The sequence below is a fragment of the Falco biarmicus genome, chromosome 13, assembly GCF_023638135.1.
Source record: "Falco biarmicus isolate bFalBia1 chromosome 13, bFalBia1.pri, whole genome shotgun sequence".
NCBI classification, from domain to species: domain Eukaryota; kingdom Metazoa; phylum Chordata; class Aves; order Falconiformes; family Falconidae; genus Falco; species Falco biarmicus.
In genome coordinates this window covers 18,804,315-18,819,182 of record NC_079300.1, presented here as the reverse complement: position 1 = coordinate 18,819,182, position 14,868 = coordinate 18,804,315, and the positions used below count along the sequence as shown (strand labels likewise).

The window sequence follows — 14,868 nt, the reverse complement described above, 5'->3', positions numbered from 1 at the left end:
AGCACGCTGGGCTGCGCCGCTCCGCCGCCGCCATCTCCTTCTCTGATCTCATAAAGGTGTCGCGCAGGTTCCGCCCGAGCTCGTCATTCAGCCGCCCCGGGCCTGGCGCTGCCGCTGGCGGCCTCCTCCGCGCCGCGGCCCTCGGCCCGCCCCCCTCCCGCCCGCCCTCGCGGTGCCGCCGGCCGGCGTCAGCGGCGGCCGCGCTCCCGCCCCAGTTCCTCGGCGGGCGCCGGTTGCCCTCCCCGCCCCTTCCTTCCCTCCCTCCCCTCCCCGGCCCCCTCTCCCGCCGGCCGGGCCCCGGAGCGCCGCCGCCGTCGGGGTGTGAGCGGGGCCCGGCGCCGTGCCGTGCCGTCCCCTCGCCGGCGGGGCCATGGCCGCGAGCGCCAAGCGGAAGCAGGAGGAGAAGCACCTGAAGCTGCTGCGGGAGATGAGCAGCCTCCCGCCCAACCGCAAGTGCTTTGACTGCGACCAGCGCGGCCCCACCTACACCGACATGACGGTGGGCAGCTTCGTGTGCACCTCCTGCTCCGGCATCCTGTGAGTGCAGCGCGGGGGCCGCGGCTCCGGCCCTCCAGCCGGCCCGGGGAGGGGGGGGGGGGGGAACGGACACCTCCGTCCCTGGCCGGCCGCTGGGCTCGCTTCGCCGCCGGGGGACGCGTGTGCCGGGGCGGCGGCGGCGGGCGGACCGCTACGCGGGGCCCTGTCCCCCTCGGGCCGGCCCTTCCTCCCCGCCGCACGGCAGCGCCGGGCTGCTGGCTCGGCCACGTCGGAGCGGAGCGGCGGGGGCCGTCCCGGGCGGGGGAAGGGACGGCGCTGGGGAGGCCTCGCCGGGGTACGCGCCGGTCGGAGCCCCCGGCTCGGGGGCGGCGGTCGCCGGGCGGGGGGTGCGCGGGCGGCGGCACCCGCGGGCGGTCCCGCCGCTGCCCTGCGGAGGTGCCTCCCGCACGGAGGAGCGCGAGCGGCCGCCTGCGGTACGCGCAGGAACAGGGGAGCACCCCCCGGCGCCCCCCGCCACCGCTGGAGGGGCGGTGAGTGGAACAAGTGTCTGGAGAATGCTGCTGGGAGCAAACCAACGGTTTGCCTTGTCATGGCAGTGGTGAAGGCGTGGGGAGACTGGTCCTATCGTGAGCACGGAGTTTAAGGTTTAAAAAGCTGACTTTAACTTTGAGCCGAATCACCAGCCTAGCCTTTTCTGAATCAAATTCTGCTTGCTAGTAGTTTGTAAGACAGCTCTGAACTCCAGCTTAGAGGATAAACTCTAGCCTTAATAGTTTAATATACTTGGTCAGAAAAGTAGTGGAAGGTTTTTTCTTACATCTGTTACTTCCTACAAACTATATATTTAAACCTTGGAAAGGGATTGGCTCTGATAAAGTGGATTGCTTTTTTCCTGTTCCTCATTCCTGCATGGGCCTCCCTACTCCCTGTTCCACCCTTCCTCCGCCGACGTAGTGTCTATGAAACAGAGTTGAGATCAGTTAGTTCTGAATTTGTTACATACACATCACTCGGGGGGGGGGGGCACGACGACGAACCACCCCACTGTCTTCAGTGTTCATGTTTCCGTAGCAGAATTTGTTTGCTTGTTCATGTTTCTGTGGCATTGTGCTTATGGAATGAAGGGGAATCAAAGAGTGGCTGAAGTAAGTAATAAATAGTATGTCAAAGGATACAGTTTTGTGTTTGTCCTTAAGGGTTTGAATTTTTAAAAGCCATTCAGGAGCCTGAACTAATTTCTGTCCTCCTTACTAGGAAGGACTAAGTATTCTGTACAGGCCTTCCAAGTAAGGTCTGGTGTTTTAGAACAAAGTTGGTAATTACATTGAGATTCAAAACAAAGCAAACGTGTTAGTTCTGTGCTGAATTAACTGCCTTTTTTACTACTGGACAGCTAATTAGTCTTGGGGTTTTTTTTTCCTTCTTACTTCTGCTTTGTGGGGCTTTTGAACAGGCTTGATGCAAATACAGAAAATACATTCAGTTTGTGGAACTGAAAAGAGACTCTATTTTTTGACATATACATGCTGCTTAAGCAGCCAGCTCTGGCTATTGTTTACTCTGTTAACAAACTGTTATTTGTGCTGGCATGTGAAACTATTTTAAGCTACTGCACAGAGCTTATTTGATGGTTGCACATGTTCTTACTGGTTAAACTGACAGCATGATAAAACTGCTCTGGGAGAATATATTCCTGTATTTATTAGACTTCTTGACCTTAGTAGACAAATACGTTGTGAGTGATGCTGAGATGTTAAGCGTGGGTTCAGTAGGATTTGCTCCATTTATCTGTTGGCTGGGTGGTATGGACTACTAAAGGCCGTAGTCCAGTTTGCAGTAACCAAAAGGATGTACATGCAGTGAAAAAAACTAGTAAGCAGGAGACAGCTGTTGGTTGCTGTGAAGTTTGCAATCATTTGAATGTTACCATCCGTAAAGGAGGAAAAATTTTTCTGAAGAAAAGTTGTTCATGCGTTGGCATTCTAATAAAATGCAAATAGCTCTTTCATTCTAAATATGCAGTGTTTTTGTGTTGCTATAAAAAAGAAACCACAAACAACATTTCTAGTTGTTACAGCTAGTAACACCTACGCTTAAAGCTGAAGTGAAGGACTGTTAAGAGGACTTAAGAGCTTTCTTCTGAAATAAATTTGGGCTCATTCTTTCATGTTGACTTGGAAATGCTTTTGTAAATTGTGTGTGCAAGATTGTATGTATTGGTTAAGGCCTTAGTAACTAGCCAGTGGCATGCCTTTGTTGGTGATGAGACTTGGTATAGAGATAGGTCACGTCTGTTTCATAACTAGAAACTGTTTTTAGCACTTCTATTGGAATAGTCCTTCAAACAGCTTCTTTCCAAATGCTTTTCACTGTAGAATTCCACTGTGGAGGGAATTGACTTGAGCAGAAATTATACAGTGGCAAATAAGTGTAAAAGCACTCTTGGTTCTGTAGTTCTTAATGGCTGTTTGCATTCTACCTCAATAATACTTGCTTTTACTGTGAGGCTTTAATAACCTTTACTACTTCATCTTGCTTGTATGGTCTGTGAATGACTTGCATTGCTGCTTGTTTTAATAATTTTTTTTCTAATCTGATACAGGAAGTGTTCTTGGAGTGAAGTAGACCAGTTTGTTTTTTTTAAAGTATCAAGTGCCCAATGCAAGATTAGAATACTACTGTGTTAACAAGTCTCCTTCAGAAAGGTTTGCCAGTTAACTAAAAGTGGTTGCTAAAATTGGTATCATCTTAGACAGGCATGTTGTTCTAGATAGTTAACTCTAAACTTTTTAAATCTGAAGTCCAACTTGTTGGTTGGTTGGGGTTTTTTTGTAAGTTTTCTGGAGTGTTTATTCATTGTCCTGGCAAGGACAGTCTATTCAACCCCAAAATCTTCATTCTGGATCCATCCTTAATTTCTACTAAGGATTCTATGTGTAGAAAGAGTATGATGCTATTTATTACTAGATTTAGCTTTAAAAAACCTATTGTTTTCGTAGTATTGACAAAAAATAGGTCTGACTTGTTCAAGTATTACTAAAATTGATGAGAAAACTAGTGACTTTGCTAAAAAAATCTGTTTCTGAGTTTAATGTTGAAGGTGATTCTTGTCAAATTAAGAGTATGAATAGCATAGATGAGGCCCTTTTTCGTAATTCATAGGTTTAAAGTTTTCTCATCAGATTGGGTTTAACAGAGCAGAAGTTTTGTTGTGCAAAATGGTGCGTGCAGGAGAAAGTTCATGGGTGGTGGTATGGACAGTGGCTTCCTCTTAAAATACTTATACTTGTCCCCTGTGTTTAAATTCTCTTCATGTGGAAAAAAAGCATGCTGGCATCACGCAAGCTGTGTCTATTTCAACTCATGGTGTTGGGCAAGAATATAGGATATGTAGAAATACACACATGATCATCTCCAAGAGTGGGAGGGAGCAGTCTTCTCAGGTCAAGGATTACAGTAATACAAAACCAGAAGACTTCTCTTTATTATAGCAAAACCGCATCTCAGGAAACGTTGGCGGAGATATTCTTTTGGTTTGACGGAAGTCCTTTGATTTGAAGGTTTATGTTGGTAGCTATGTCTGTATTTCTGGATGCTACCATGTGTCCTGCTGACAGTGGCATCCTTCCCTTTGTCTTATCTTTTCAGCTGTCTGTGTGTGCCTTTGCTTTCAAGCACTTCTATACCACTCCTAGTCAGCCTGCCTCTAACTTTCATAAAAATAATGTTTTTAAATTCTTAAATGGAGAATATTTGTTTGACTGAGAGTCCAGTTTGGTATTATAGAATTTTTTTATTTGATTGACTTTTTTAAAAAATATCTGCTGATGTGGTAATTAGGACACTCCTACCTTTCCTCTCACTGCTGTCCTCTTTACTCCCTCCCACCTTACTGAGGAAGTCTCCTGTTCAGATGTTTGCACTTCTGGCTTGTGTCAGGAAGGAGTAGCAATGACTATTTAGAACATATGGTTACTGTCAGGGATACTAAAACCCTTTTATGCTATTTCTTACAGTTATTGGATCACGTGGCCTTCTGTTGGCTGCCTATAATATTCCTTGTTGTAATTCTAGATTTAAAATTTTTCCTGGGTAAGGGACTTGATGGCAGATACTAGTTACAAACTAAAAAGATCTTGTGCAATGGTGGTGAATTATTGTCACTTTCCCTAAAGGAAGTTTTGCAGAAATGCAAATGGTCTGAATGGTGGTAGAGTGAAGGTGATTCTGGTTGCGTTGGCATGAATTTCCAGTCCCTTTTTTCCTTTGGCACACGTTTGGAAAAATGGCTATGTGTTATATGTATGTGCATGTATATATATGTGTGTGTGTATATATATAAGGGTATTTCCTATGTGACTGTATTTCTTGCTTTCAGTGTCATGGGTGGAGAGCAGAGGAAGTGTCTATATCACAGTAAATACTATGCAGTTCAGAAAGGATGTATGTTTGTGTTAAGAAAAAAGTTAAATTCACCTTGACTGTGTTTCTAAATGTGAGCCTTTTCCTGTTAAAAATAAATGAGCTTGTGAGGTGGTGGAGGGTCTCCAGGGAGGTCTGCAAGTATCAGGAATGTCCAGTACTGCTTATATTCTCTTTTGCTAATAGAAATAATAACGAATGCTGTGACATTGGGTTTTCTAAAGCTTGTTTTCCAGACGCCTGGGAGTGTAGGGTGCTCTATGATGGCTTGGCGTTTGGCTTGCCTCATTAACTTCCTGATTCTTAGGGGATCGGATTTTGCTGGCTTACACTTGAGATCATGTTAAATCTGATACAGGGGCACATTAGTAGCCATCTGCCCACCGTTTGTCCCATGGAAGTGACCATCTATTCCGGCAGAGCCCACTCTTTAAATTTTGTTCCCCTCCCAGCCCTGGCCTTTGCAAACAGCTTTGCTGACATCAGTTTGAGACTAATGCAGGAGTGGCTGCTCTGCCAACAATCACAAGTTCAACCATAATTCGCTACTAAATTATGTTATAACAAATGTTCAGTGCTCATTGACAGTGTTTTGAATGTTTGATGTTTCAATTGCGAGGCTTCAGAATCTTGTGTCAGTGGCTTAAAGCTTCCTTTGTTTGTGCGAGCACCAGTTTCAACAATGCTTTCTGAAGAACAAAGATCTCATGTTCTCTGTAGCTGCCTCTGTGATGGGCTGTGTGACTGGAAGCTTGGACTGATTCAATGGAGAGTCAGTGGAGAATAGTGTCATAGCTGAAAGTTCTGGTCACAGTGCTATTCCACAGCAATAACCATTGCTGAGCATGAAGTTGGAAGTGTTGGGTGGAATCTGCATGTGGGATGTTCTAGCTATGGTGTGCCAGGTAAGTGCAGATGGCAGAATAGTTTTACTCTGTCATCTTTTCCAGGGGCCTTTTAGGAGATAGTTGCTGCAATCTGGATTAAGTGCTGAGGTAGCATTTGTTTGCTGTCTTCCTCAGGCACTCTGTAGCAGAGAAGGGAGTAACTGGTACCACTGCACAGGTGCAGTTTGCAAATATTTGGCCAAGGTCAGTTTAAATTTAGGCATTATTAATTTACACTAAGGGACTATAATCCATTGTCTCCTGTTAAATAGGGAATACTGTAAAGCATTAGAACTGTGCAAAATGCTTGTCATACCTGGAGAGAAACAAAGCAAGTGGTAGATAAGTTTTTCCTATGAACAAGAAGGTTTATTAATTCCACATAAGGGATAATTGTACTTGGCTGCCTACCAGTAAGCTTCCCCCATATGTAGATGAGTTGTTTGTGAATCATTTGGGTCATCAAGTAATCCTTGTAGGTAAGGAAGGGTATAAAATAACTTAGAATTTTGAAGTAAGAGTAGCTGTAGTACTTGGTTCTTGAGTTCTGTTTCATAAATCCCACAGCTGCTCTGTTCTAGGGAGGTTCTAGTCAGTTCATGGGTAAAATGTTATTGAAAGTGGCTCGTGCTAGTTAGAAATCCTAAAAAAAAAAAAAGGGGGGGGGGACATGACGACTTTACGTGTTTTAATGATAGAATCAAAGAAGATAATGCATATGTACTGGGCTGTGGTTTTATGCTCTATAATGCAGCCTCCTGTCTCAAATTCCTTGTTGCAGTCTGATGACTTACACTGCTGTAGCGTAAGAGGAGGGTTTTCATAGGCTTCCCCCCTACGACATGCCATGTTAAATAAACATAAATAGTTGTATGTGTAGTACTGCAGCTTGATAGTTACCTTTGTATTTTTGGCTATTAAAGTTATGTTCAGGATTTCCAGTTGTCCTGGACCACCGATGCAGCAACATGCTCTTTCTCATCATGCAAGACACCTGACACCTCTGTGTTGTGATCTGACCTTTAGGAATGGGGCATGTCTTCCCCCTTTAGCAGGAGGGTGTAAAAGAAATGAGAATTCATCTTGTCCCCCATCATGGATATAATGTGTAGGTCAGGGAACTTTACAACCTGGACCTTAAAGCTCTAGAGCAGCCATCACCGCAGAGAGAGGCATGTAGGAAGTCTCTAGTTAGGTTAAACAAAATATTCTCTATGCTTTAAGGACATTTAGTATCGCTGCTTAACAGAATTGAAGATACCTGTTTGCTGATCTAAATGCTTTGAAGAGCCCTAGTAGATCAGTGCAGAGGAGGTACTGCTGAAATAACTTGCGCAGTGCCTTTAAATTGCAAACACAGGTACAATATAGCACTTAAATTATACTTACTGTAACAGCTGATTTCCAGCGGAAGCTGGTGTGAAAGTTTAGATACACTACCTGTGCTGAAAAACATGTGAATGTGTTAGTGAATGACCCTAGCTTTTAAAATAGTCATGAAATAGTTTACAACTATCTAACTGTGCATCTTCCTTAATTAATAAGAGGGGAATAAGTTGAACAGACTCGGGTAGACAGAACCACTTTTATACTTTACTGTTAAAAGCAAGGGACAGTGATAGTCATGTGAACATGGAGTATATTTATGTGAAATCCAGGTGGATGCCACTTTTTTTTTATTCTGTCACTTAATATACAATTCTACAGCATAGCTTTGTGAAATGTAGTGACTCACACGCATGGACCAAGAAGATGTGTGTTTTTTTTTAAAAAAAAGGACTTCAAAAATCAACAAAACCCAAACAACCAAACCTAATACTAACACCAGCTCTGAAACAGGGAATTTTAAGTGCATAGAACTCTTACACATTTTTAAGTTGCATCACTTTTAAATAAGTATTTACTTAAAAAAAGATCTTCGATAACAATATGGTGTTTTAAAAAGTGTTGTTTATTTCTGATGTAGGTGTGGGTTTGATTTACCTATGCTAGATGAAAGGTGTTAAATTGTTAGTCAGTTTACCAAGGAATTTAAACTTTTCGAGACAAGAAATTAATTTGCTGATCATTGAGCTGAATAAGCTATATTGAAACCTCTCTCACTAACCTTAAAACTTATTCTGCCTTCTTGTCAAGGTGTGGAACCAGGGGGTCTAGTTTTAGATGCTCAGATTTGAAAAATTTGCTAAAGCAAATAGCATTCTGTAAAATTCATTGTCATGTACCAGTAGGTTTGTGTATGACTTCTCCTTTAAAGGTTAAACTCGGAAGTTAATTGCATTTCTTAGCAAAATACAATTATTTTGATTATTTTTATCCAAGTGTTTCCAACATTGAGTGTCTTAAATCTGGTTTTTTTTAATGAAACAGGCTAGAATGTTGTTGCTTAGTGTTCTAATCAGTATTCAACTTTTAACTAAAAAGTGGAAATTTTTTTAACACAGGATCAGAATTGTTATCTTATAGGTACAGTATGAATTTAGGCGTCAAGGTGAACTTGCAAGCTAAATGCACAACAGTTTTCCCTTATACTCAATCTGAGTGCTAAAAATTTTCTGTGAAGTTGAGTATAAAGTGTTAATATTTGGAACATTAGACTTCTGTCATACGCTGTTTTGATGGAGTACAATTTTAATTTATAGTTGGTGTTAGAATAATGGAATTTAAAGAAAACTACTAGTCTTAAATTGGATGTCAGTGATAGTTTTTTTCTTATTCTGAAAAGCAATCTGAACCAAGTTTATCATTAGTGTAATAACAAATATGAGCAGTAAAGTTAACTCTTTATCAGCTGATCTGTTAACAGTTTGTTGACCTTGTATTACATCCCTGGAAAGCTTTCCCCAGCTTCCTTTCTGGAAACTTTCTTCTCATATGCATAACCACAGAATTTTGTGTTCTTTGATATCTCATAGATAATGCATGTTCATTTTTTCTTAAGATGGTATCACAGAAATCCAGGCCTGATTAACTGGAGTGTTAAACTAACCCCGTTGTGTTGCCTGAGTGAGCGTCTCCACTGTTCGGCCATATGTGGGATGTAATGTTCTTGTTTCCATTGAGCAAGACAAGGCTTGGTTTTAATCCTCAGTATTTGTGGGCAAAAGCAGCAGTTAACATGTATTTAAAGAAAGAACTTAAAAGAAAGCTTTCTCTTATGCTGACACTGTTGCTCAGCAGGATTTTTCTCTGTGCTTGCAGGTTTTGACTGAACTGGGTTTGACAGTGTCGGGCTTTGGCAGCACAAGTGACTTGAGTTTCTGTTAGTTCTGCTGCAGCAGTCTGGCATGGATGTAAGAATGGTGTCAAGCTTATGGCAGAGCTGCTGAAGTTTTGAGCTATTGCCTTAGTAATGGTATCTCTCATTTGAGAGCAAAATAAACACATTGTCTTTTTGCTTCTGTTGCTGTTACTTGTGTGGGTTTCAGGAGGAGGAAGACAGACCAACCTGTGGATGGAGGGGCAAAAAGTAATCTGGAAAACGATGCTGAGAAGAGACAGGAAATACAGGTTAAAGCAAGAGAAAAAGAATCTGAGCTGGGGAGTTCAGCTTGAAGAAATCTAGTGATTGGGTAGAAGTTGTAGTAAGAATAAGTTGAAGTAAGGAAGGAGTTGGAGGGAAAGAAAACTACAGCGGAGGAGCCCCAGATTGAGAGATGAAGGGTAGAGGCAAGGATGAACAAGTTTGGGGAAGCAGGTTAGGATTTAAAAGAGTCTTAACTATGTTCTCATAAATTTGCATAGGAAGTCTGAGTGACTTTCCATGTGTAGTTACAAACTAGTCTCCCGTAAAGCTCAATTATTTGACGTTGCATGTTGAGTGTTATCTTTGAGACTAGTTTACAGCACGTTAAGGTGTATGGCAGTACCAAAATGAGTGCTTTTTATGGAGGTGGCTCCTGAGTTTAAAACTGACTAACTTCTGGTTGTAATGTTAAAAGTGATTGTACGATGACGTATTTCCTGAATACTGACTAAATACTTCTTGCTTCTTCTTTTAGACGGGGCTTGAATCCACCCCACAGAGTAAAGTCAATTTCAATGACTACTTTCACGCAACAGGAAATAGAATTTCTGCAGAAACATGGAAATGAAGTAAGTATTATTTGGAGAATATAAAGTGGTTTTGGCACTTAATATTAAAAACTTTAAAACACTACTTAAGGGAAACTTGATTATTTTTTTTGCGGCCAAAAAGTAGGCAGAAGTCTTTTGAAGTCATCATTTGAAGTCATGCTTCTAAAGAGCTTGTTTCACTTAGTTAGCTGATCATGTTATGTGCTAGTGCCCAACCCAGACAATCTAGATTCACATGAGCAGTATTTCTGAATTGGGTTTTCTTTTGCATAAGGCAATATGCCTCTGTGCCTTTCTGCAAGCCCAGACCTTGACGTTGACTGCAGCAGTGTTTCCGGAAAGAGCATACCATGACAAAAATAAACTTGTTGCCTGTAGCTGTATTTCTTCAGAGTAGGTGTCAGCAAGTCTTCTAGTGGTTTCGATAGCCTCTTTCTTTAATGCAAGTATATCAGTGTTGAGGCTTCTTGAAGAGAGGAAGGAGAAGGAAGATTTTTTTTTTTTTCCTCTAAGGATTCTTATCTAATAAGTGCCTATATGTTTATAGAGGGGCTTGGGGCAGATTTGAAGACAAAAAGTGCCAGTGTACTGCCCTTTTGTTCTTTTTAATAGATGAAAACTAAATCTGAGGTAAAGGTTGGATTGGCTCTGTGGGAACACATGGAGCATGTATACCCTGAAATGTGGCTGCTGATATCTTGAATTTGAGGATGAAGTTTGTATTTTAATACTACACTATAGCATTGAGGATTTTAGAGGGAACTGATTCAGTTCTAATTTGAAAAAAATATGTTTCAGTTTAATTGGATCTGTATTCTGTTTAGTAGGACTATTGATTGTAGGCTACAAGGCGATCAACATACTCTTGTAAAGCTTTGTGGGGATGAATCCCATCATTAGCTAAAATGCTGATACCTAACTTTCTCAAACTTGGCCCATTCGTAACTGTCAGGTTGAAGAATAAAAATAGAAGTAGCAGTTTTTTATTCTGTCCTGTTAAATATGCATTATTTGTTGAAATGACTGTTAGTGGATGATTCCTCTAGACAGAGCTGGAACAAGGTCTAAACTCTTCCAGATGTTATCAAATACTCTTTAATAGCTTTGAGTTTTTTTATTAGTTTTGGTGCATTAAAGCTGTATAATACTGTGTATATATGTATATATACATGTATAGGATATTGCTGACTCTGCATAGGGAGAATAAAGAATCTTTTTGTGGGTTCGGATATAGTATGTGGGAGTCTCTTCAGATAAGATCAGATTAACTCCTTATGCTTCACAAATGTAAAGGAAAATCTGCATGTGCACATGTATGTACCTCCCTCCACCTTCCATGTATCTGTTTTAATTTCACTTTTCACTGAATGTGCAACAGGTAGAGAATGCTGCCAGTTTAATTTTTCACTGATCTGGAACCAGAAGTGATCCCTTCTCAGTTGATTAGTGTCGTTGTCCTCATTATAGACCTGACTAGTCTATGAATCATATTTAGTCGATACAATTTATTGTTGATATAAAAGTTCACAGATCTCTGCAATGCTGTAGTGTGTTTGAAAAGCAGGGGTCTGTGTGTGTAGTACTTACTCCTCCAATTAAAGTATTGCAGTGATTGAAATGAGCTGCCTCATAAATGGAGATGTTCTGAGTTTAGTTTTGGGTTGTTGGATAGCAGTGCACTTTCTTAATTCTAAAGTGACACTGAATAGATATTTGTAATTGAAGATGATAGATTTAACAGATGCTGAAATAATGAACAGACATGATAGTTTTAAACACTGTTAGAGGTAAATTAATTAAACCTAATTAAACATGTTTTCAATTTGCCATGTTGCAGTAGTTGAACAAGCATTTTGCTTTCTCTTGTTGGTATTGGACTTTGAAATACTCACCTGCAGATAAGATAAAAGCTTTGGTCAGATAAAGTTCATCTGGTCTCACAAAAAACCTTTGCTTAGTTTGCTTTTCAGCATAGGTGACCCTTGTGTATATATTAAGAAATGAAATTTTCCAGGATAAACTTTTCAAACATGGAACTGTCCAACATTTTAGAAGGTAGACATGTGAAACAAAGTACAGCCACAGAATGATTGAGATGTTTTAGCATTTAGGTTTTTTAGTTCCATAGCTATGTATATAAAGAAAGCTCAATTTTTTGCAGTCTCGTATGCTTAACTTCCATTTTTCTGTAGCTTGTAAAGTACATTCGTTCCCACTTTGTCCTCCCAGCTCTTCTCCAACATGGCCAAGGCCTCTGTGGTAAGCTTTCTTGCTTCCAGATGAGTAGATCATGGTGTGCAATAGGGAACTCTGTCTGAATAGAAAGGAAAATAGCAAGAAAGCTTCCGTGAGATAAGGTAATTATAAAGGTGGTGAGTTGTTCTTAGAGGAAGTAGTTTGCCCCTCTCCTTCAAAGAGCATTTATAAGGTCAAGGTATTGTATGAGGTTGAAGTTATCTTAAAAATAAGTAGTTTCCCAATATCTGAAATAGTAACTTTTCCACAGTTGCTGCAAATTGCCATCTTTGTGGCACGCGTGGGTAAAATGTTAGTTACTGAAAGGCTTCTGCAAAGCAACTCATTTGGGAAGAGATTATTCAGAGCAGCTTCCCCTCGGGTGTGAGACACCATCTTCCCTGTATGTACACCTCTGAGGAATGTCTTTCTGGCACAGGTAACTTCTTTTGGATGAGTTTTTTCTGCTTCAAATAAAAATTTTAAAATCTTTTTACCATTATTAGAAGACATCTATATTTTGGTGTTGCTTACTCATCTGTAGTAGCAAGAATGGAGATGTCTTCAAACAGACGTTCAGGTGCCTTCTGAAGCCCTTTTGAGGGCTAAAGGCCGTTCTGACTCGCTGGTAGGATTTTTCCTCTCCTCATCCTCCTCATATGAGGAGTGTGAGGTATTTTCATGTTAGGAATAAGAGTGGTATGGAGGTGGTTGTGTTTGAATACTCATAATCAAATGATGCTACTGTCGATTAGGTCTCTGATTCAGTAGTGCAGTCGTAGTAGAAAGTGAACTCGCTGTTAGCAGAAAGTGCAGGTAGTACTAATCTCACTTTGCCATTATAGCTGTGACTATTTCTTCAGATTCTTCCCCTGAAGCTGAAAAGTAGTTTTATGAGGCAGACCAGTTACATAGTTTATTTTTGCACCACACTTTTTGAAAAATGCCAGATATTTTGTAACCTTTCCAAATAGCCTATTCTCGTATGCATATGGTGGAACAAAATTATTTGAATGGTCTTGTATTTGGAAAATCTGTGTTCCTGTGGGGGCAAAGATCATGTTTACCTGAGCTAATGAGTGGAACACTATGCAGGTATGCTCAACTGCTTGGGATTAGTTTTAACAGTACTTAATTTTGTTTTGGTGCCAGTCTTTCTGATTCTTGATAGTACCTGTGCAAGTACCGGTTTCCCCAGTCTTGCAGAACTAGTAGCAGTATGAGGCTGGTTCAGAGCTGGTATCTGGCCTGACCAAAATGCTTTCCTGGAATCTCATTTACTATGGAATGTGGCCTAGAAACCCTGGAGAGCAGTACTAAGCTGGAGCTGATAAGTCCTGACAGCATGAGCTGTGCAGTCAGGTGTCCTATTAGTACATCCATGGTTCTACTAATACGATACAGAGATACATGAGCTGATTGTGTGTACAACATCGTCTTTGTTAGCAGACTCTGTGCTTATGGAAGCAGCTATAACTTGTGGACCCAAACTGGCTTTGAAATCAGTATACTGGTAGTATAAAATTCTTTTAACCTACAGAGATTAATGAATAATACTGACATCAGAAGTACTGAATTACTAAACAAAGCTATAACTTGCTTACATAAGGGAACTCTTTCCAAATCTTTCTTCCTGTGGTGAGTGTTATGTTTTGGAACATAGTTTTGTTGTGTGGTAATCGGTAGTTCTTTGCACTGTCAGCATTACATTTGGTGCATAACTGAGGATATTTTATTGGGGGAAGGGTGAAAAGAAGAAATCTAATTTGACATTTACCAGCCTCCTGAAAGGTAATAGCTCGTTAGAACTTTTTAAACCAGACTGATGTGTAATCTTCCTATGCAATGATATGTCTGGGTCTGAGCAAGAAGTGCTGTAGGTCTAGTAGTGTGCTTTTTCTAGTTGAAGTGCAGCTTCCACCAGCAGAAGTACTTGTTCTGTTATAGCTTTCCCTTGCCATGCTGCCTTCCCCACACACAACAGAAGGCGGCTTCATAAGCAACAACTTTAATTTTTCCGGCCTAACTGAATTTTTATTATTCTTAACTAGCACAACTATGTTAACAGGAGTTTCTAAAGTGTGGTGGCTCAATGTGTTGTGTAAGCAGAAGGCCTTTGTCTCTCCCATATCCGCCTTCCCACACACACTGGAGATCTGTATCAGTGAAATAGTTATGACATAGTAAAGTGCTTGGTAGTTGAAATATTTAGCACTGGAACAGAAGTAACTGAAATCTCAGATTGTTGCAGGCTTTCTGCAGAATTTGATGGATACTGCTGACTTTTTTTTAATTAACACTTTTTATTATGCCCATCCTTCCCTACTCTGTAAACACACACTCCAAACCATGACAACAAATGTAGAAGCAAAAGCTAAACTTTGGTGGGAGCAGGTATGTTTATGTTCCTCAGCCTCTGAAACCTGCTTGGAACTCCTGAAAGCTTGTAATGTTACTAGGAGTCTGGGTTTTAAACCAGAAGCCTTTCTGGTCAAGTTTGTTTTGTGGAGTACCAAATGTGCCATAAATGGGATGAGTTCTTTATTTGTTTTTGTCAAAGCTGAGAATAAGGGTAATTAATTACTCAAACTGTGGGATTACAAACTTAAATAGTGTATGGAAAACAAGATAAGTAGTTATTCTAGCAAAAAACCAGTTTTTCCCTCAAGTAGAATAGCTGTTGAGTGCAGATTCAGGGAAAGCAATGGTATGAAGAAAAATACAGGTAAAGGCTTTATTATAACATACA

The 14,868-nt window shown here is 41.0% G+C and overlaps 1 protein-coding gene across 7 annotated transcripts in view; it reads left to right on the top strand.

Annotated features, from left to right (window-relative positions):
• Positions 1-226: 226 nt before the first annotated feature.
• The window catches only part of AGFG1 (ArfGAP with FG repeats 1), a 36,245-nt gene continuing 21,603 nt past the window's right edge, over positions 227-14,868 (top strand). For all 7 annotated transcript variants that reach the window (XM_056358463.1, XM_056358462.1, XM_056358461.1 and 4 more), the window contains exons 1-2: positions 227-537; positions 9,809-9,902. In XM_056358463.1, the coding sequence (XP_056214438.1) occupies positions 371-537; positions 9,809-9,902 (261 nt within the window). In that variant the 5' untranslated portion in view covers positions 227-370. The remainder of the gene's footprint in view (positions 538-9,808; positions 9,903-14,868) is intronic.